This window comes from Brienomyrus brachyistius, chromosome 2, assembly GCF_023856365.1.
Source record: "Brienomyrus brachyistius isolate T26 chromosome 2, BBRACH_0.4, whole genome shotgun sequence".
Classification (NCBI taxonomy): Eukaryota; Metazoa; Chordata; class Actinopteri; order Osteoglossiformes; family Mormyridae; genus Brienomyrus; species Brienomyrus brachyistius.
The window spans coordinates 29,410,156-29,432,817 of NC_064534.1; the positions used below are offsets into that span (position 1 = coordinate 29,410,156).

Consider the following 22,662-nt stretch of genomic DNA (forward strand, 5'->3'; position numbering starts at 1 on the left):
ACACAAACCCTCCTCCAATATTACAGTCCACAAGAGCAAGATGGGCAATTTTTTCATATAAATACAAACATTTTTCGAACAATGGTGCGTGTCTCTGGTGAGAAGATTGAAACCAATTTAGTTGTGACGCAGAATGGTGCTTAAGCAGGCTTGCGGGAGGCTGCAGGCTGGATGGAGGGTACAGCTGTCCATTTCCCCTTGTTGTTTTATCTTACAGTAGTTTGTTGAAGTTACAAAATGGTCTCTGACTAGCAGACGGATGTTGGGAGAAGAAGAAGAACTTTTTAGGCATGACTGTGTTCCTTCAAACCAGGGAAATCTGACAAACTGAAGTTTTCAGACTGGTCTTTAATTCTTATCGCTCACTGGAAATCACAAAAGAACTGTCCAGAATTTCCCATCATCCAAACATCCTCTAATGTGCCCCCCCCTTCTAGAGTACTTTTAAGATATGTCTGTCAGTGGTCTGTAACAGCAACCCCCACCCCCCCCCCCCTCACCCCCCCCCCCCCCCGCCAAGCTAATGGGGCTTACACATCTTACGTTACACAGGCACACAGGTGACATGCTGCACTGCCCTCGCGTTTGCCGTCACGTGAAACTGTCTGCCAGTGAACGCGCAGGAACACTGACACATTCTGGGCGGCGTTATCCCATAGCGTAAGGATGCCGGTTTTTACGGGATGAGCGGAGCAAAGCCGATGAGGTGACGGTAATGGGGATGATGTCAAGGGGCCCGACGTCACGGCCTGAGGAGTCCCCCCCACCACAGGTTGTGACGGGCCACCCCGGGCAATCCCGTCAGGAAAACACGCAGGAAGGATGAGTGCAGCAGGTGTGATCCTTTAAGCCCGCGTAAGCTGGCCGTCACTGCCATCTACTCCGTCACTGGGGTGTTACTCAACAATGTGCTCAGGATTGGGTCTTACAAAGTTGGAGTTGCGGATGGGGGGAAGTAGCCTGTCCTTTCATATCGTGTTTCCAGCCAGACTCTCTCTGGATTTACACTTTTGATCATGTTTAACTGGCCTACGTGTATTTAAGTAGTGCGATCGGTGCCACCCTTGGGCAGCTTAAAAATGGAGGCTTGCACATGTACTTCTTGTACAAAGGGGTAATTACACGACTCTTTTTAATTAAAACATCCATAATAGCTGGACCTCTTAGCAGTAGGTATATTCGTAGTTGTAACACTTAAAATTATTATTGTTATAATTTTATCGTGATGTTTATTTTTAGATAGCCGCGTAACATTAAACTAACGGTAGATCAGCAAACGGTCAGATGTGGAGCAGGGTTAGTGAGTGTACCTGGGTCGCCAAGCGAGCCTGCAGAAAGTGTGTAAGTGATGCCCTCCAGGCCCTACTAACCGCACACATCCTGCCCTCTCCCCCCAGCTTCGACGTGGACAATGGCACGTCGTCGGGCCGCAGCCCCCTGGATCCTATGGCCAGTCCCGGCTCAGGGCTCATCCTCCAGGCCAACTTCGTACACGGCCAGCGGCGGGAATCCTTTTTATACCGCTCCGACAGCGATTATGAGCTGTCCCCCAAGTCCATGTCCAGAAACTCCTCCATCGCCAGTGACATGTAAGTATAACAGGCTCTTCTCTTCCTTGCACATTTATAGCTACATTAATGCAGCGTTTATCCTAGTTATCTAAGCAGACCCTCTTGTCCTAGCTGAGACATAGCAGAGCTGGTTGTTGCTCATAGTAGCTCAGCTGCTGCCAGAGAACGGTTCCACACGATTGGTCTGTACCTGTGACACCTTGGCCTGAAGCAGGAGCTGTTAGAGCGTCACTCTCCCCTGTGATTATTGGCCCAGTCCCCTCCCCCAGGAGGTCATGTTTAGGCTTGTCAGTTTCAAGTGACAGCTGCCAGTTTCATCAGCCATTCCAGGCTCCCACCCAGAGAGAAGTTGCCGTGGTGATTGCTTACTGACAGAGCTCCATTTCAGGCTTGGACTCTTCTTATTGAATTGTCAGGAAAAGCTTATGTCAGCTTATCGCTGTGTTTGTAACCTTCATTTAAAATAATCACTGATATGGTGTGGAGGGCCCTACAGCTGGTCTCCTCCTGGATATTTTAACCTGCAACTGGACCAGTGTCGCAGAATGGGCGTTGTGGGGGTGTCACATATGTCTCACACATGGAGATTTCCCAAGTTTGGTTCTCTGTCTTTTATCAGCCCCCACAGTTCTGCGTCACCCGGTTCTCATTTCCTGTCTACTGCCATCGTCACTCTGCCCCCCTCCCACCAGCCTCAGGCACGCGGCTTTCTACTCGCCATGTGCCCTCTTTCATATCAACAATGACGTGCCGTCCGCGGCAGATGCTTCTCCTCGGCTTTTACGTTACGAAGCTCTCTTTGCTGTCCCCTGAGCAACAAAACAGGAGAAACGTTTTTCCGTCAGAATACATATATTATGACGCAGGAAATGCAGGTGCAGTTATGTTCTAACTGTATTTTTTCAAGGTTTCTTTTGTTGTTTTTCCTTCAGGTTTTAAATTACGTTCATTTTCGTTTCCTTTTCTTTACTTATGGAGGTCAGCCCTATGAAATAACTAAGATTTATCCTTATTTAATACTAGTGATCCAAACCCATGGCAACTTTATTTAGACTCGTTTCATAAATATGATGACCGAAATCAAACTACAGTAGATCTTTTTAAGTGAACTAGAGTGGGTGCTAAACATGAATGAAATGTGGAACCCCCCCATAAGCCTATGAGTTTTCAGTTTGGTGATGGAAAATAATCTCAGTGCCGCATGAGGGGCCACAAATGAGTCGGAAAATAAGTTGTTTTTATGATGACAGGTAGTCAAACTCTTAGACCAGAGGAACTGTATTAAAGATTTATTACCCATATATTGTAAACAAAGTATTCACCTCTGTACCCATTACAAAAAGATTTGCCTTCTCAGTTTGAACAGGAAGTGGTTTGTAAATTAAACCAGCCGCTGCTCTATCCTGTTACTTACCGGGTGCCATTAGCCCTTGGCCATAACATCCTTTCTTCCTGCAGATTATTGAGATTATTCTTACTGTATTACTCGCTATACCGGCTACTGCAAAAATTCCGGGTCGATTTCAGCAGCAGCTGAATGAAGCGGTTTTTTGTGTCCCCATGGGAAATGTCAGTTTCAAAGCATTCCATTTGACTGCACCTCGCCTGCGAGTAATTAATATGCTGTTTAATTGGTAGAACGTGCACAATGTCTCTGATGGTCAGAGGCAAAAAGTGTGGGCATCTGTATGGCTCCATGCCAAGATAAAAACGCATGGACATCACATTTAATAGTTGAGAAAAATAAGTTACAGCACTAAAGTGGTTTTTGATAGAGAGCCCACTTCAAGGAAGTGGATCAGTATTAGTTTTCTGTAGACCAGTCCTGCATGGGTACTGCTGGATGTCGTTCCATGGGAAAGGCTGCTTACAGAGCTTAATGTGATTTAAATATATTTTTAAAAAACGCATTAAAAATGTGAATCTCCAAACAACAGTTCATGAATTAGGAAAGCACAAGTAAAATATGCAAACTCCACACTCATGCAGAGAACAGTAATAAGGAGTTCAGCCCTCGTTCTATAGGCATGAGACAACAGTGCTACCCAATGAGCCACTGTGCTGCTCTGTGTTTACTACCAGCGAACTCACATACAGTCAATGCAAAATATACCGCTGCATGCATTACAAGGTTTAAGCACTAGAGGGTGCATTTTCGCCTCATAACCGCCCGTAACCACCCTCTAAAAAACATACATTAAAAGTATGCGCGTATCGTTTGATAGTAATTCAGTTTTGCATTATTTTTTAGGTTTTTACTTTTCTCATCAACCTTTTGACATCTCCTGATACCTAATATCGACATTATAAGTATAAACACATAACTCCTACAGAATTTGTATAGGTATTTGGATAATTCTTCGGTTCTTTATTTTTGCTTCCCAGACAGCGTTCACAATTTTCATCACAGCCCCATTTTGCAAAAAAAAAAAAAAAACAAAAAAAAACAAAAAATAAAGCAGAAAACCGTTCATGTTGTGTAGACCAGGTCATGTGACCACTGCATCGAGATGGTAGCGGTACCCATGATTATAAAAGGCTGAACCTCGTATCGGACCTTCATACAGAAGGTTCCCATGTGACAGGAATGACACCCGGAATGGGCCAGGCCCCACCCACCCCCCGCCCCCGCCAAGTTTAGAGTGCTTTATTTGTGGCGCATTCCTGCCTCGTCTTTCGCCATGGGGTCTGCGTGACGCTTGCCTGTCCCCGCCAGTATCGGACACCTTTCTGCGCTGCTGCACCGTCGGCTAAGAGAGCCGGTCTCCCGGCGAGTAGGACACATGCGACACGGTGCATGTTCGCCGTCCCCTAGCGCCCGCCCCAGGAGGGGACCTCCGCCCGGCTCGGCCATGCGCCCCCCCCGCCCCCCGCGAGCGCCGGCCATGCGGGTTGTAGGCCGCTTCTTCAGCGAGCCCAGTGACAGATGCCGGCGGTATGTGTGCTCGGGGCTCCTGCGAGGTTGTGTGTGGCATGTCGCGTTTTCATTTCTCCTGGCTTCCCCCCCGCGCCCTTCACCTCCCTGCCCTCTCAGCTGCTCCCTTCCCCTGGATCTCCTGCCTGCTGCCCTGGGCCACTTTCCCTGCCCCACCTCTGTCCTACTAACCAACCCTGCTGGGCTCTCTCTGCCTTCACTCTTCTCAAAGTGTTGGACGAAAGCCCCTCCTGTTATCCTTCTGCTGATAGGCACATGAATGACTAAGTTTAAACTAATATCGTTGCAAAATTGGGTTAAAAGCCCAAGTTGCTTAAGGAAGTCTGAGCTGGAAGTGTCCTTGTGGAAGCTGATGTGCTACCCAAGGCGCTGACAGTGTGGGGGGAGACACTGACTTTACACCTGGTGTCGCTTGTGTTGCTATGACAGCACAAAACCTCCCTGCCGTCTTACCTGTAAAAACTTGAACTCAAAGTTGTGAGACGGTTACCTCTGTACCTCTTTATGACCGTAACCATGCGAACATCACACGCACTTTCAGGAGATTTAAGCTGAGGGCTAAACCATTGTAACGTAAAAGATGCCCAATGTAGTCAGTTTAAAAAATTAATAATAAAATCTTCAATCTTCTAGGAAGCTCTGCTAAAGGGTTTTTCACTTTGTCTAGACTTTCTTTCAGGTGTCTAATCCATCAAAAGATCCAACATTCATACATGAAGGCCTTAAACTGTACCCATGACCTGCTAATAAAAAGATACCTTGCAAGATCCTATAAGCGGTATCTCCTCTTGTTGTGTAATTTTGCTGAAATCCCCTTATATTATAAAAGAAACTGCAACATTTTTTAAATCTTTCTCCATAAGAGGCACACATCACAGTGATCCAGCTTTGCTCACAGAGCACTGCTGAAAGATGTCATTTACTCACTGCTGACATTCTTGCGAAATGCTGCTGAGGTCACAGACCACTTTTGCCACCAGTACATTTGTTCGTGAACTCAAATCTACACGTTTTGCGTGTTCTCGATAAAAATATTAGCATCCTTGTCTTCCGGAATAGTTAATGAGGCATGTAGGGCCGTGGAGTAAGACGACAGTTTTTTGACTTGTTTGGCAGGGATTCTGCTGGTGTCTTGTTTGTTGGGGGATTGATTTAAATGACCTTTCTGAGGGACACGCTCTACAGGCATAAGAGAGTGGCTGGTGAGAGATTGCAGGCTGTCTGGGCCCTATTTGAGGCAGGGTGTTGACTTACTGCTGACGTGCCAAGCTTCTCTGCGGGCCCTTCTCATCAGGAGGGGAACATTCCAGAAGGGTAGAGCTATCGGTGGGACCCCAAGAACTGATTGAAGAGGACTGCCAGTACTTTAGCGGGGGCCCTATAATCTGACATGGGGACAAGGCGCAAAGGTTGCATTTGTTGTTCTAGTGCATGATTTTCATTGCTCTGAAGAACTACCTGTGGTGACTCCAGGAGATGTGTTTTTTGCAGACATGATTTGTGTCACTGCAAGCAAGGGTTCGACAGGGACATTTCCTCAGTGTCCCCTGAAAAATCCTCAAGGATCGGGAGCCAGTCACGGGTGTCTTTCTGGCCGTAATGGTTGCAGTTCACACACTCATAAATTTATCCAGTTTTCTGCATTAAATAAACTCCCACACTTTGTCTAATGAGCTGCAGTTGTAACTTATGGACTTAGATAGCATCCCTAGGCCAGTGCTTATAACAGGTTATAATGCTTTAGATGGCACTTCAGGAACACCGTGTTAGATAGAATCCCTAGGCCAGTGCTTATAGCGGGTTATAATGCTTTAGATGGGACTTCAGGAACACCGTGTTAGATAGAATCCCTAGGCCAGTGCTTATAGCGGGTTATAATGCTTTAGATGGCACTTCAGGAACACCGTGTTAGATAGAATCCCTAGGCCAGCGCTTATAACAGGTTATAATGCTTTAGATGGGACTTCAGGAACACCGTGTTAGAGCTCACTGCTAGAGTTTGCCTCTGGAAAAACATTCTTAAATGTATTTGTGAGCACTTTGGTTTAATATTTTATTCTCTTAAATATTTAATGGGGGTATTTCCAAAAATAATGAAACTTTTCTGCTAGAAGAGTAGAGGCAACCTGGATGGCAGTATGCTGGTTAAACCCACACTCAGACATAAAGTTGTATTTTAATAAAAAAATATCCAACCAAGTGCGTCAGTCTATACAAGCTTCTAAGCAAATGAATAATGTAAATGCCTCTGGAAAAGAGCGTTGGACAAATTAGTTAAATTTTAACAGATATGAGAGTCACTTCCTAAGAGAATTTAATTCTTCCAGTATGTCGGAAACTAATAACATGTTTAAGAGATTTTGCAGAATCTGCTTCCTGTCGAACAGGTGGAATGTGGAGGTTTTTGAGCGATGCTGGGGTGTCAGTCTGGGTACAGATGTGAGGGTTGGCCTGTAGGTGGTGCTGCTGTATAAGCTGTCTTCTGGGTGACCAATTCCACTAATTTTCTTAGAGCCTATTATTCAGTGCAGAGTTGCTGCAAGCCTGAAGCCTGTTCCAGAGCACAAAGATCAGGGGACACCCTGGAAGGGATTCCAGTACAGCACAGGGCAGATACATTAAGGGCAATTGAAAGGGCAGTCTACCTTAACCACATGACTGTCAACTGTGTGAGGATACCAGAGTACTCAGGAGGACCATGAAAACTGCAAATGCACAAAGCTGGCGGTGGCTTCAAACCCACTACACAGGTTTTATTCATATGCTGTGAGCCACCACTCCACAGCCCCCCAAGAGAGGATTTGTTATTAAAATATGTCTAGAGATGTAACACTTTTCTCTGTTCTTACAGACATGGAGACGACATGATTGTAACGCCGTTTGCTCAGGTGAGTTTCTGTACATGATTACAGGAAATAATGCAGTCACTTGTAACTTGAACTTGAGAATCAGGACTGTCCTGCACGAGGGTTTGGGGGTCAGTGGGCCCTTGCAGCGTATTTTATTTAGTTAAGATGTAAACAATGGGATGTGTGTTACGCATCTGCTTCCAAATCCTGGCTCATGTTGGCCCTGGATATAAATCTAAAGTCTAACTGTCAGTAAGCGCATTAAATTCACGAGGTGTTTGACAGCTTGTTCTCCATATTATCTTAACTAACATATGAGTATTTGACTTATTCTCTGTGTATTATATACGCACTGTGTGCCATACGTTTAAGTTGAATTGATGCTTATGTTTTTCTCTCTTTATTTAAGGTGCTGGCTAGTTTGAGAACCGTGAGAAATAACTTTGCTGCATTAACCAATTTACAGCAGGATAGAGCCTCGAGCAAGTGAGTTTGACACCAGTGCAGTTCGTTTCTGCATACTTTTAGATTGCAGTGGATACGTTTCTGTCTAATTGCTGGAATGTCTTTAAAGCTATCCAGTGTTGCCTATTTCATACTGAAGGATTGTACAAATACGCCTGTTTATACGATTTCTGGTTTATTGATTTATTGTTTACAAGCATAGTTCTGAAGGAATAAGATTCCTATTAGGGATTTGCTTAATTTCCACCAAGGGACCTCTAATACTCTTTTACAGTGCAGCTGGATAAGTGTTTAACTGTTTTGATCTGCCACCTAATGGTCACTGTCAGAAGAACAATAACATTCGATGAAGTTGTTTAAAGTTGGGTTTCAAATTTGTATTACCTCTGAAATCAGCAGATTGGCAACATTTTGGGACTTTTCTGTTTGTTTTTTTTATTCTGTAGGCTGGTCAGTCTAGTAGTTTTAGCTGTGAAAATGATGTCAGCATCTCTTACTTGATCTCCTTTTCAGGCGGTCGCCCATGTGTAACCAACCACCAATCACCAAGCCATCCTTCACAGGTACAGTGATTTATTTTTTTTTCATTCATGCTGGAGGTTTTTAACTTTCTGTTTGCGTGCTTGAGCAAAATTGTAAGTGCATGGGTAGACTGGTTTGTGTGGATAGTGATCGAGGTATGAGTTTGTTTAACACTTGTGTATTTCTTCTGTGGCAATTCCCAGGAACTGTTTCAGTTTGCTTTTAAAAGGTTTCAGTGTAAAGCTCTTTCGTGCCACAGTTATGATAGGGAAGAGGGCACCTATTGGACTCTTGTATGTCATTATGAAGGCTACTCTTCTGTGGCCTTGCTTACTGGAATAAGTGGCGTATGTGTGTGTGTGTGTATGTGTGTGGTTTGGAGAATGACAGATTGTGTGAGAGTCTCATCCTGTCGAGTAGAAGGTCATCAAAATAAGGGTTAGGAGTATAAGATCTGCTTTGTGGTGGTGGTGGTGGAATGTACACGTGCCTTTGACATGAGTATGTGTACTGCTAGAAAGGAGGCAGAATATAGCAGCCCTGATGTTTGTTGTTAAGTTGGTTTAGTAGTTGTCATGCAAGAAATGGGAAACCCCACGGAATGATGGAACACTGACTGGAAAAAAAAATAGATTAGCCAGTTTGTCTTGGGATGTGCCTGCCGTGGCAACATCTCCTTTCTGTGATCCCGTCCTAGATGCCCTTGTGTCTAATGCCAGGTGACTTTCTAACAACTGGCCATGAGGAGACACCAGAAGCACATATTAGCAGCACTTGATGCCACATGGATGCTCCAGCCATGAAGTTGTCCTGAAAACTTTACTAGTGAACAAATTCATCAGTAATGTAACTGGGTCTGTCACATCTCCATCCACAGATCCTTCTCCCATAACTGCTCATCCAGTGTAGCGTCATGGTCATCTGTTGGACTTAATTAAAAAGTTTTATGACTGAATTTAGATGCTATGGCACTGGGGTGGCAGGTCGCATCCAGGCAGACGCACGGCCTGAAATAGCCTCACCCTCGTGTGGTCGTCCTGGAGTCGGTGGGACTCTGCTTTTCTCCCCGCATCACGCACCTCCGCGCGTAATGCCAGCCTTCTCATTCATATGCCAGGCCACTTGGCTCTTCTCTGTTTGCGCCACCACACACGTCTGTTACTCTTCTCCAGTTACACACGTGCTCCGTCACACGCTTCGCTTCTTCTGTTACAGAAACCACACCCCCGCCCCCACCCTGGCTTCCACACGTAGACACACATGAATGCTTGTGGTTAACCTCTGTTGACGTGTAAATACACACTCTGCACTCTTGGTCACACACACACACACACACAGATACACAGACACCCACCGATCTTCTCCTGCCTCCCTGAGCCACACGCTGCCCTGCTTGTGGATGCCTTCCATTCCACAGTGAGTCATTCTCCAAATTCTCACGGGAGCCGTTTACGCTGACGGTCGCCATGACGTCCTGGGCGTGAGACTGGAAGGGCAAGACCAGCGCATGTCAGCCTCACGTAGGGCCGAGCATTAATGCTCAATGTGTAAATCTCTTCCACTTTCCAAGGAATCTGTCCCTGTGTCCTGGAGGTCATGGATTTGAATCCCCTGCCTGGCAGAGGAATCATATCACCAAGGCCCTGGTCCAGGGTATTTCCATGCTGGCTGCCCCGGCACCCATAGCCCAAAAAACTGTCACGCCTCACCAATTCTTACATGTGCATCTGTGTCTCTTATGGCGAGCAAGGTGGTGCATGCAAGAAAACGGAATTCCTACATAGCCATGTCTCACTTCCACAAATTGTGTATAAAGTTTCTTTTATTCACACACATACACACACGCGCACACACACACATACACATACACATACGGAAATCACACACATAGATCAGCCTGCTTAATATCTCAGTTGGCTTGGTTCCAGGTTTAAGCTCTGACATAAAACATGATGTTTAGTTAATGTGTAAGTAAATATTATCCTGTCGCCTGACTATATGTAAAGGTGGTTAATGATCAGCATATAACGGCTTTGAGAACAACATCCCCCATGGCAAGAAACAGAAACAGTCATTTCAGTGTCTGTCGACTTTCCCCTGGAATTTTCCTGAGCTCGGCTTTAACTCTGCCTTACTCTGCTGCCGATGGCCATCCTATACACTGCACACAGCTCTAATTATTAGGCTGCAGTGTGGATCAAATGAGAAGGAAATTTTAGATTGGAAATAATAGTCAGCGAATGCGCTTTGTTCAGATTTGATTCTATAGAAAAGTCCGAAGTGAAGGTATAAATCATAATATAACTGAACTGGCATGAATAGATGTACCTCTGCCTTACGCACTGTAATATAAAAAATAATATTTATGGAACATTTACTTCAATCTTCAATATACTTCAATATATTATTTTGCTGCACTGTAGTTTATTTTGTGTGCGTGTATATGTGTGTATATATATGTATATATATACACCTACTTATATATCCAAATAATATACTCAGTATATGTACTGTATAATACATAATACACACTATTGTACCATTTACTGCAAATAGAAAATAAAAATACAAATCTCGGTTGCAGGCCTGCACATGTGATACGTGGTTGATTGAGTGGTTAGTGATGCTTCATAACTGCATGCAATAAGTAAACGAGTAGACGCTTTGAGACAGAGTACTGTCTTTACACCACGGCCCTTTGTAACTTTTAATGTGGACACACAATCTGCTTTGCAGTGGCGACCCCTCCTAGCCAGTGGTGCTTTGTTCCATGTTGTTAAACTTTATTTCACTTAGGAGCTGGGAAGCGAGGTGCATGTGGTTTTCTGCGTTTTTCTGCATGTGGTTGAGGCCCATGGCTCTGTGCTTCGATTCTGACGTCCTCTATTTCCCAGGGAAATGATAAGCAAATTCTACTTTTCAGGAAAGAAAGTCAGGGGCCTGTTTGCTTTAGCCAATTACTTATAAACTTATAACCTAATTACTTATAAACCACAAAAGCTTTATGTAAAGTAACATCCTGGCGAGTAAATGAGATGTGTGCTTCATGCCGATCTGTACCCGGGTGCTTTTCCCCTCCTTGGCCTTTGCAAAATGGGAGGCTCGGGGCCTACTGTACATCGCCAGGAATCCATTATGACGTAAAAACATTTCGTTTGGTTACACTAGGTCAGATAATGACTGCTTCAGTGGGAAGAATTGGTAATTACAGGCCGAAAGCTGACTGTCATGGTTCAGCAACCGACACTGAGAGCCGCCATGCTTCCGGATGGCATTAAGTGTAGATTCCTGTTTACTGTACGTGGCTTTTTAAGCTTGCCGACATCCTTTTACGAAATGACTCCATGTTGCACTTCCCAGGTGCTGAAGGCAGATCAGAATTGCTTAATTGTGTGTTTAAATAAAATTGTGTGTTTCAGTAAAATATTAACTATAAGAAACCTGAATTATGTAATCCCCAGACGTACGTAAGTAATGTATCACGATTATCTGGGATCCAGCGTAACTAGACCGGTTGTGCTGCAGATATCTTTTGTTATTTTCCTGCTACTGACATCAGCTGTCAGCATTTAGCCTTGAATGCTTAGTATTTGGCTACATTTGCAGTATAGTAAGATGGTATGAAGTTTGTAGTGTGTTGCTACAGATCTAGTACAGTTGCCGGTTTGGTGTCTATTAATTGGAATAAATGGCTATACAGTTTATGTACACGCCTGCTTCTGTGGCCTGTGTCGACACTGCAGAAGTCAAACGTGTCATGGTGCCTCTCTAATGAACTGAACAGCGAAACAGTCGGCTTGTCGTCTGTAATGATACCGTAATGCACAGTCTGTCATTGAAAATGAGCCTTAGCGAGTCGTAAACATCTGCTTGTTTACGCGCATTATTTAAATCTGTTCAGAGAGAAGATGCCGGTAATGGTAAATTCCTGGAGGATCCTCACAAAAATAATGCGACAAAAATGTGACATGTAGATGTTTCTCGGGCAGAAATGAAACAGACTGTGTTGGACAGACTGTGGCAGGATGAAGCTTAAACTCTGAGTAAGTTTCCTGAGGAGTATTGTGTTATTATGGTGATGAGGGTTAGGATGATTCGCAGCCAGAATACAGTAGCAGTGGTGGAGATACTGATCCTGATGAGGAAGATGAGAATCTGAATCCAGGGATGAAGCGGGAGCTGCCAGAGCAGATGGTAGATGAGCAGAGTCCGGTCCCGCTTTGTCTGTAGACTCCAGTCCACAGTTTGGCCGCAGCCCGCCGCGGCTGAGCAGAGTGGCCTCTGAGGGCTGGCGTCTGATGTCGCACTGAGCATGGGAAGAATGCCACTGACGTCAGCGCTCACTCTGCCTGGGAGAGTGGCACCCCTGCTCGGGGGAGCACACCATTACTGGGAGAGAGGGAAGGGGGAGAAACAGGCAGAAAGAAAGAGGAGGGAAAAAGAGGGGCGATGCGGAGAAGGGGCACTAAAGCAGGAAGGGGACATTGAATAGGAAGGGGGAGAGTCACAGATGTAACAGGCAATAGTGTGTGCAGAGTTTTATTTCACAGGCGCGTGCTAGCTCACAGTAACCCGGAGGGGCACACGATGACGGTGTCTCTGTCATGAGGGGAAGTGTAGTGCAGCCTGGATGGGAGCCTCACATTGACTGGACACGTCTGCCTTCCCTCTCTGCCAGCTCATCTCAATGACCTTCAGTGAGGGAGCCGGGGAACGGTCCCCCGTCATGCCGGAGTCGGCTGTTTCCGGTCCTCCGCCGATTCCCAGTCCCACTGTGAGGGCATTAGCTCCCGAACAGTATTCCTTCATCAGCCTTTAGCTGCCATTCACCTGGCTGCGTTTCCCAGTGGATCTGGAGATCCTGTCAGCCAAGTGTCTTCCTCGAGAACGCCGGCACTCCAGCAGCCACGGTAGCTGGGATGCATGGGAGGCCAGACACATTCTCCATGTTTTTAGGCAGGAAATCATACACCCTTATTTCACATATTTTCTCCCCTATTTCACGGTCTAAAATGAATCAGCCATTTAAATATTTTACAAGTCAGTTTTTTCCCCTTAAAGTGCTACGTCAGACATGTGTTTTACGTCTGTCTTTCATGCGGCTTGTTTCCTCACAAACTAGAATCGCTATTTTCCCACTACAAAGGATACAATGCCCTACGTTTAATTATTACTAAGTTACCCTGCAGAAAGTCCTGCACTGTTACACATGTTTTTATAGCAGATGACTTTCTGATGCCCTGGTATTGTCCGTACTTGCACTGTCACAAACTGCAGAGTTAGAAGTACAGAGAGGTTTCACCTTAAACTGTTCAGCAGTGTCACCTGCTTCATATTACTACTTTTACTATTACAACTGCTACCAAAGCTAAGCTACTTCTGCCTTGCCTTTTAGAGACCAAATTGCATCATTTCAAACCGGCAAGGAGTTTTGTCGGAGACCATTTTCTTGGCCAGTTAAATGCCAGTAATGTGTGTTCCTTCTCTGGGTTTTTTTTAATAGTGCTAATTATACCTAATACTTCTTACCACTGTTCAGCTGACGTGCATTGCGTACTAATACTTTAGCTACTTTACGCTGTCCTCTAATTAAAGGCAGCAGAAAGTCTGCTTTATTCGCTCTGCTTTTAAGCTTATAATTATTCCACCTTTGACTAGAATTTTATGTGCCATTTGCACGCATGTTTTTTTCCTGTCCTGCCGCTAACTGCTGCTTCCGCGGACAGCGAGTCACGTCACACACTTCTGAGGGTTGGGTTTTTTTACACGTCTCAGCGTAAACTTGAAGTAGACCCGAGATTGCCGCAGATTGCTAACTGCTGCTAATTAAACTGTCCGCTCTAGAGTGTGGTTTTCCTTTCCAAGCGGTGTCCCCTCCCCCAGCGGGCAGCGCGGTTCTAACCCCAGCTGTGAGTCGATTAGGCGCAGCTTCACCCAAAGGTGCCATGGCAGTGCTCTTAAGTGCCATAATGAAAAATGCACCAAAAGTGCATCAACAGTATGGCTTGAGGTCCTGATCTGTCATAGTGGTGGCACCTGGCAGCATAACAGGGAAATACAACCGGTGTAGGGGGATACTGAACTAATGTTAATTTCCCACAAGAATAATAATATAAATCAGTACTGCACTGTGTGTTAAAAATTCCACAGTTATGTGCATTCAGAAGATTCTCACTTGTTGCCCCTGTGAGCAGAGCACAGCAGCCCAGCTACTGCATCAAACATGCTGAGTGAATGACTTTGCCTCATGGCACAGGTGGCAGAGAGAGAACAGAAATACGTTGGGTCCTTTTTACATAACACATGCTCTTCATGAGACTCAGAGACGTATGCAGCTGAGAGGAAAACTTTGGGGTCAGAGCACAGGCTCAGCCAGTATTACTGGAGCCATTTATGTCAGGAGTCTAACAGCCCAACATCACTCGTCCCAGAGGTGCAGCAGGGGCACGGATACCCTGGCAGGTTCAGAGGGCCCAGCACTGTACAGGGGCCCTACCCAGGGGCACAGGAGGGGCACGGATACCCTGGCAGATTCAGAGGGCCCAGCACTTTACAGGGGCCTTTCAATATCCTGGAGGCCCAATGTGACATTTTGTTAGGGGCCCAGAATTTCAAGCTATACTCCTGACTTTATAGACCATAGGATTTGAACTGACAACCTTCCGATCACAGATATAGATTCGTAACCTGCAGAACCACAGACCACCCGAGTGGGCCTCCTTGAGCATTTCATCTATTAAAAAATACATTTTTATGTCCCTAAAAATCAGTTAAATGTAAAGTTGGAATGCTGTGTAAAATGTACATAAAAACAGAATGCAGTGATTTGCAAAGCATGTAAAACTATATTTAATTGAGAAAACAACATATCAAATGTTGAAACTGAGAAATTAAACTGTTTTATGACAAATGTACGCTCAATTTGAATTTGATGCCAGCAACATGTTTGAAAAAAGTTGGGACTGAGGGAACAAAAGACTGGAAAAGTTGTGTGATGCTAAAACAAAACACCTGGTTGAAAATCTCACTACTAATTAGGTTAATTGGCAACAGGTCAGTAAGATGACTGAGTATAAAAAGAGCCTCTCAGAGAGGCAGAGTCTCCGTGCAGTGAAGATGGGGAGAGGTTCACCACTGTGGTATACTGCATGGGTAAATAGTACAACAATTTAAGAATAATGTTCCTCGATGTAACATTGCAAAGCATTTGGGAATTTCAAAGTCTATGGTACATAATATCATTAAAAGATTCAGAGAATCCAGAGATACGCAATGGATGTCACTGAAAACTAGTATTGGATAGATGTAATCTTCGGGTAGCACTGCAGTAAAAACGGACATGATTCTACAGCTGAAATCACTGCATGGGCTCAGGAACACTTCCGAAAACCAGTCTATGAACACACCCACAAATGAAACTCTACTATGCAAAGAACCCATATCTAAACATGATCGAGAAATGATGCCGATTTCCCTGGGCCTGAGTTCATTTAAGATGAACTGAGGTAAAATGGAAAACTGTCATGTGGTCCAACGAATCAAAATTTCAAGTTCCTTTTGGAAATCATGGACGCCGCCTCTTTCAGGCTAAAGAACAGATGGACTGTCCAGCTTGTTTTCAGGGGACAGTACAAAAGCCAGCATCCGTGATGGTGTGGGGGTTCACTAGTGCCCATAGCTTCGGTAGCTTGCACATCTGGGAAGTTACCATTGTTGTTCAACAATATATACAGGTTTTGGAGCAAAATTTGCTGCCATCCTGACAATGTCTTTTTCAGAGAAGTCTTTGTATATTTCAGCAAGACGATGCCAAACCGCATTCTGCACGTATTACAACAGCATGGAGACCCCGAACTGTTCAGTAGTTGAAATCCCATATCAGGCAAGAATGGGACAAGCTTTCACTTTCAAAACTCCGTTTACAGAGTGTTGTTTAAAGAAGCGGTGATGAATCACAGCAGTAAACACGCCCGGCTCAGCTTTTTTTGAAACGTGTTGCTGGCATCAAATGTAAATTGATTATATTTGTTATAAAACGATAACTTTTCTCAGTTTTCGGCATTTAATATGTTGTCTTTGCTCAATTTTCAATCAAATATGGGTTTATATGATTCACAAATCATTGCATTCTGTTTTTATTTACATTTTACACAGCGTCCCAACTTTTATAGAAATGGAGTTGTAACTCTGAGAATATCTCCCAGATAAAATTTGAATGTGCTTGATCTTATTTACTCTTCACACAGCTTGAGACTTTATATAAAAACTTTTTACTGATAGTACCTTTCTCTATAATGTAATTTATATTTTAGATTAATTACAAATTGTTTGGCTATAGCAGTTCACTAACACAATGACATTTCTGGCGCCAAAACAAAATGTCATTTGAAATTGACTATAGGATTTTGTCTAAATGAATAAACCTTGCCTGCGGCATTAAGATGTTAAAAACTTTGTGAGATGTTATTGGTCTTTGGTCAGTGACACACGTGGGATGGGGGTTTGTGTGGGTCTTTGAGAGCTTGTCTGCCTTTCCCGTAGCCCTTGTGATATATTAGTGCTTTTTAGACTTCAGGGACAGGGAGAAACACTTGCCCACACTTAGCCTCATTGAGCCATACACTCCTTCCACTGTCATTGTAAAATGTCCCAGCACTACACTGCTAAACATCAGTGTCATGACTGTCTCCCTGCGTTCAGGGGGAGTACTCAGTGATTCACAGAACAAGTGTGCGGACGTTGTTTTATCAATGGAAAAATCTGTGATAGATCCTGAATGTGTTTAACTTGCTAGGATCTACTGACAAAGGTCATACTACATGCCGGAATTCTGGAATGGCATGCCAATGTGCTCAGGACCTGGTCCTGAAGCCTGCCTCTCTCCGAGAGCACAGGGAGAAGCTCTGTTCAGCACAGATGAGGCTTTGGCTCCACGATCCTGCTTCCAGGCCAGGATTTGGCTGCAGCCCGTCCCCTCTCCGTGCAGCAATCTCAGCCTTCAGGATCTGGTTCAAAAGAAGCAGCACTCATGGTTAGCTGCAGGATGCCTCCTCGGCCACGAAACCACAGGGCAGAGGAGAATCCAATCACTTTGTTTTTGTTTTAAATTCAGTTTGGAAGTGAGCAAATAGGGGCCGGCGTGTGTGCTGGAAGGCTGGAGGACCGGGAAACTGTGTCTGCCTCGCTCTGGACGTGACTCCTTCTGTTTGACTGGGCGTGAGTGTGCGTGTGAGTGTATGTTATGTGTGTGTCTGTATGTGTCTGCTCGCTGCCCCCCACCCCCCGCCCCCAGAAGCTGCCATGCTTCGCCATGCCTTCTTTGTTATGGGCCGTGTGAAGCCAGACTGATTCCGAGGAGCTCCGGGCTCGCAGAGAAATCCCAAGACAAACATGGATGTGCTTATGAGACTGATTTTTATCCTGCTACAGGACTGGAATTATACTGATCGGAATAAGGCGCATCACAGTCCGGATTATTGAGACCTGTCTGTGTCCGCAAGCGTGTGTATGCCTGCGTGTGTGTTTGCGTAAGCGTGCCTGTGTGTGTGTATCTGTCTGTGTGTTTTGTCTTTATCTATTCCAAAACAAGAGAAGAGAGATAGCAACGCTTACGCTCTTCCTGTAGCTGTTTTTTTTTTTTTGGAGGGGGGAGGGAGTGACTGGGACTGCGCGTGGCGAAGGGACTGTGGAGCGTGACTCCTCACTTGGACCGCTGCTCTGTGGTGGGGACGGGGAGGGGGGCACGGGGCGGATTCCCCCGCCGGTGTCCGTGGAGGGCCGTTGGTGGCGTTATGAAGAGTCACCCATGCGTCCACGCCGGGCGACACGACATGGCCGTCGACGGAGCGGCGGACCCGCCGCTGGGAGCCACCGCCAGCCCTGTCAAGAGGCTGAAAACTGACCCGCCGCTCCGCTCTCTCCCTCCAGAGGAGGCCTACCAGAAGCTGGCCACCGAGACCCTGGAGGAGCTGGACTGGTGCCTGGACCAGCTGGAGACGCTGCAGACCAGGCACTCCGTCAGCGAGATGGCCTCCAACAAGGTGAGCGTCCGGCACCTGCGTGCCGCCTTCCGGGCGCCTAGACACCGGGACGCGTGTGTGTGACAGCTCGGGAAACGGCACAGGTGCTGTGGAGATGTTATGGCTGGGTCATGAGTAGCAACAGCGCTGCCTTGCCAAGCCTGTAAGAGGCGCTCCGCATAGCAGCGGGTGCAGCGGCGGTCTTGGGCAAAGCCAAGATGGCCTCCCGGGGAGGCAGAGTGACGGGTGCCATGCACACGCGGAGAGCAGCTCACTGCCGGAACTCCATCATTCAGAAAAGGCAGCCGTGTGGCCGGTTGCTCGCAGCTGATTCCTGCAATGAATGACTCCCCCCGCTGGGAGATGTATGACTGTGGTACTGTGGTATCTCTCTGCACACATACAGTGTGTAAAGTCTGAGGGTCGCCTTGCTCAAGGCTGTGTGGTGTAGTTCTTGTTGTTGTTGTGCTTATAGCTGTCTAGTTGACTGGCACAGCATTGGCAGGTCGCATGTTTGTCAGACCGATAGACGTCACCATTAGTGTCTCACATTCGCAGCGAAAATTTTGGCAAAAAGTGACTGGATAAAGGAAGGCAGTGGAGCTGGTGCATGTGTCGTCTCTATGTGCCCTTTCTGAATCTTGATTTCTTTGCTGGGACGGGTTTAAGAGTGAATGTCTTCAGGCTGGTGTAGCCTTACGCATCAGCAGTGAATAACAGCAAGGGGACGGTGGCTTGCAGGGCCGAGGAAAGGATGCGAACTGTTTTCAATGAAGGTCGTCGGTTCGAGGAGCATGCCCGTGTTGTGGGGGCTGGGGGTCCGAGTCATGTGTGGCTTAAATTGCAGCTGGAGATAATGGTGCCATGTGCAGCCTCTCATGCCCTGTCTCTCAGTATGGCATCACACCTCATCCCCCGATGCTCTTAAGTGCCTTGTTTTATTTAGCTCATACAGATACTGGAGCATGTGTCCATGTGACAGTTTTTAAAAGGCTGACCTGTTTCCAAGTTCATAAAATCTGTCACGTATACTGCAGCCGTCACGCGGCACTGCCTTGGGCCTTGAACCCATGTACGCTCATCCAGCAAATACTAACCCTCCCCAGATCAGGAGAATTTATCGGGAGATGTACAGGTACTGAAGACTGGAATATTGAAGATTCTTATAGGTGGGGGGGGGGGGGGGGGTCACTTAAAGATGCTCTGGAGGTATTTTAGATTTCCCTAATATTTTAATACATTCTGTTGTCTGCTACTAAAACCAGAGTCAACACAGAGTCCATAAAAGACGTCTTGGGTTCCCCCAGGGGAAGCCTGCCAGTGTTTTAAGCAGGATGTATCAAGCATCTGTAATCAGCCATGTGAAGGTCACCTACTGGGTGTATACTTGCTCTGGCCAACTAAACACATTCCCTAGGTTTTAGTTTGTTGGATAGATAAATTACATTTCAAATATGGTTACACATGCAGTATAAATGAAAAAGTTAATGACTGTAATGCACCTAAATTCATTCAAGTGCATTACAGTCAGTCACTTTTTTTTATTTCAAATGTGTTTGATTAAATCTACTGTAGATGTTACTCTTCTGCCGGTGTGTTGAATATTGGGAATTGACATTAATCTGCTCTTTCTCCTGGAATTTCTCTGATTGGCTGCTTGAAGCAGGGGTTTAGATTAATTGTTGATTTGGACAGCAATCATTTTAAGGTATTTGCAGCAACAGTACAGCTATTGACCTGTTTAAGCCCAAATTTTTCAAGTAAATGTTATTCTCTATGAAATATGTGTTTTCCTTTTGTTGAGAAATGTTTTTGAATGGCATTTGTCTAATATTATAGATGCTTGTTACCCTGATTGGAAAGAGTGAGAAGGATTTTTGTACAATTCACTTTAAAGTAAGTGATAACTGACTGAGGAGAGGGAATCACTAGGATCTTCAAATGTTTGCCCAGTAAAGACCCCCAGATCAGGCTGTGGCTTGAAGCAGGGGGGCCAACTCGAGTGTGAGGTGTGCCATGTCCCTGGCTAATCTCTCAGAGGTCTTCAGGTAATCGGCTTGTGTCAGCTGGCTGCGGCATAGGCATCTCCAACAAGCCTAGCAGCTCGAATAATTGCAAGCAGGGAGCCGGGCAGGAATCCTGCGTCACTTAGCTCCAGTGATGCCATTCGTAGCCACTGTCTGTGTGGTAATAAGGAGTCTGGCAAGTTTCAGTCTAAGTTTCAAAATTTTAGATGTTTTATTGGTCATGTGCAACAAGTGTGTTGGAATGCTGACTCGTCCAACCACACCCAGTACTGGAAACAATTAACCATATACAATAATACTTCCAACAGCTGAATTCAGTCTAGTGAAAAGCACAACGCTTTTAAATACCATGCAATTTTAGCTAAACTTTGGGTTTTGTCTACATCTTCGGTCACCTCACCGCATTGTGAGACAACGTACGATGTACATCAATGTGCTACAAGCTGCAGAAGGTTATCTATGTAGGAGTAGCTTAAAGCACGACAAAGAAATCATTCATAAATCTTTTCGCAGCTGATAATAGTTGTTCCTTCTGGAACATTGGACTGGCATTGGACCCCAACTGGCTACTTTCAAAAGGTAGCTGTTTTGGTGAATCCCCCGAATTACTTACAAAGGAGCACTATTCTTAGAGAGCTTAACATGTGCAAAGCCTAATGACCCAGAGATTTTGACTCCCTTTTTAAGCAGCTGTAGAGGTCAGCTGGACATAGCACCTGGGTCCCCTCATCTGCAGCTCTGACTTGGCGGGGCTATGATTACAGTGAGCCCCTGCACACTCTCTGGCATGCAGAATCAAGGCTGTTTTCTCTGATGTCACTGGATGCCAGGCAACTCTTGCTGCGTGTTTTTGTGCGCTCGTGTGTGCCTGCGTGTGTATGTTTGTGTGTCTGTGTGAATTAGGTTTATATTACATTGTGGGGACCAGATGTCACGCATAATGTAATAAAAACCTGTTTTTACATTGTGGGGACCCTTTTTCAAGTTCCCACAAAGATTTGTGAATGCAACCGAAAAAGTAGAAATGCCCCATAGAAATGAATGGAGAGTCCCCACAAAGATATGAGTACAGGTCTCTGTGTGTGTGTGTGTGTGTGTGTGTGTGTGTGTGTGTGTGGTCTGCTGGGTTTGTGTTAATCGGGAGCAATGCAGCTGATGAAAGACCCCCATAGCTACGAACCCGCCTCCCTGTGGACAGATGCGGTCAGAGGGCACAGTACGCGTAGACGGAAGGACAAACGTGTGTTTAGCAGGCAGGGGACCCGGTGTGAATGCCTACAGGTGTGAGGGATGGCGGTCTGACAGCCTGGGAGGCAGCCACACACACAGAGGGAGACGCACCGGAGAGGCGCACAGACAAACAGAGACGTGTCCCGGTCTCCATGGCAACGCACACAAAGTGCCGTGGCTTGGCGGTGACGGTGGTGGAGTGCAGGCAGGAATTTGTATACGGCGGAGACGCGCATCTTTCGAGAGCCGAGCCCGAGGAGCAGCAGACGAGACCATTCGCCGTGGAAAGGGTGGGAGAGGAGAGGCATCAGCGTGTGCTCAGCACCCGCCGGAAAATCCCTTAAACGTGCTTCCCATGCTCATCGATTCGCTTCACGCTCTCTCGCAGGCTGTTATGTGGGCTCTCCTTTTCCCAAACAAACAATGTATAGGAAATTCTGCTTATTAATATTTATATAATCAACCATATTTGCAGTGTAGTGTCATTTTTCAGCGTTCATTAGATAACCAATTAAAAAAAAAAAAATACAGAGCTTTGACGTACTGCGGCACACTGGAATAGCACCATTCTCATAACACTGGGGCATAGTTTGGGTTCTGCAGCCCGAGACTGTAGCTTCTCTTGCACTGGAAACAAAACAAAGGCATGACCCACCTCTCAATTTCTCTCTCTCCTCTCTCCCCGCTCTCTTTCTCTCCCTTGTTCTCCTTCTCTTTGAATTCTAGTCTCAATTTCAAGGTTATTTGTTTGGACAGCAGGGTACTGCGTTGCCCAAAAATTTTTTCAGAAACATTTTACAAATTTTAATGACACAAGCTTAGGAAACAATAATTATTAAGCAAACAGAAATTTGTCCTGTTCGTTCACACTTAAAATCTGTATTGATATATTAATATAATTGGCACACGCTTCTTCTAAACAAAGAATCACATTATTCTCAAATGTTGTATGTTTTCCTTTTATTACATACACAAAATACTAGTAAAATTGTAATTGATTGTGTTGCATATTTTGTTCTAGCTGTGCAATTGAATATTTGATAA

General features: G+C 45.5%; 1 protein-coding gene across 14 annotated transcripts in view; it reads left to right on the top strand.

The window, feature by feature from the left end:
• pde4d (phosphodiesterase 4D, cAMP-specific) overlaps window positions 1-22,662 on the top strand; it is a 295,289-nt gene that overhangs the window by 259,644 nt on the left and 12,983 nt on the right. For 13 of the 14 annotated variants that reach the window (XM_049003762.1, XM_049003706.1, XM_049003699.1 and 10 more), the window contains 5 exons: window positions 1,398-1,589; window positions 7,358-7,394; window positions 7,765-7,841; window positions 8,334-8,383; window positions 18,270-18,382. In XM_049003762.1, the coding sequence (XP_048859719.1) occupies window positions 1,398-1,589; window positions 7,358-7,394; window positions 7,765-7,841; window positions 8,334-8,383; window positions 18,270-18,382 (469 nt within the window). Of the gene's footprint in view, window positions 1-1,397; window positions 1,590-4,269; window positions 4,507-7,357; window positions 7,395-7,764; window positions 7,842-8,333; window positions 8,384-18,269; window positions 18,383-22,662 lie in introns of those variants that run through there. The other variant, XM_049003812.1, reaches the window with a different exon arrangement.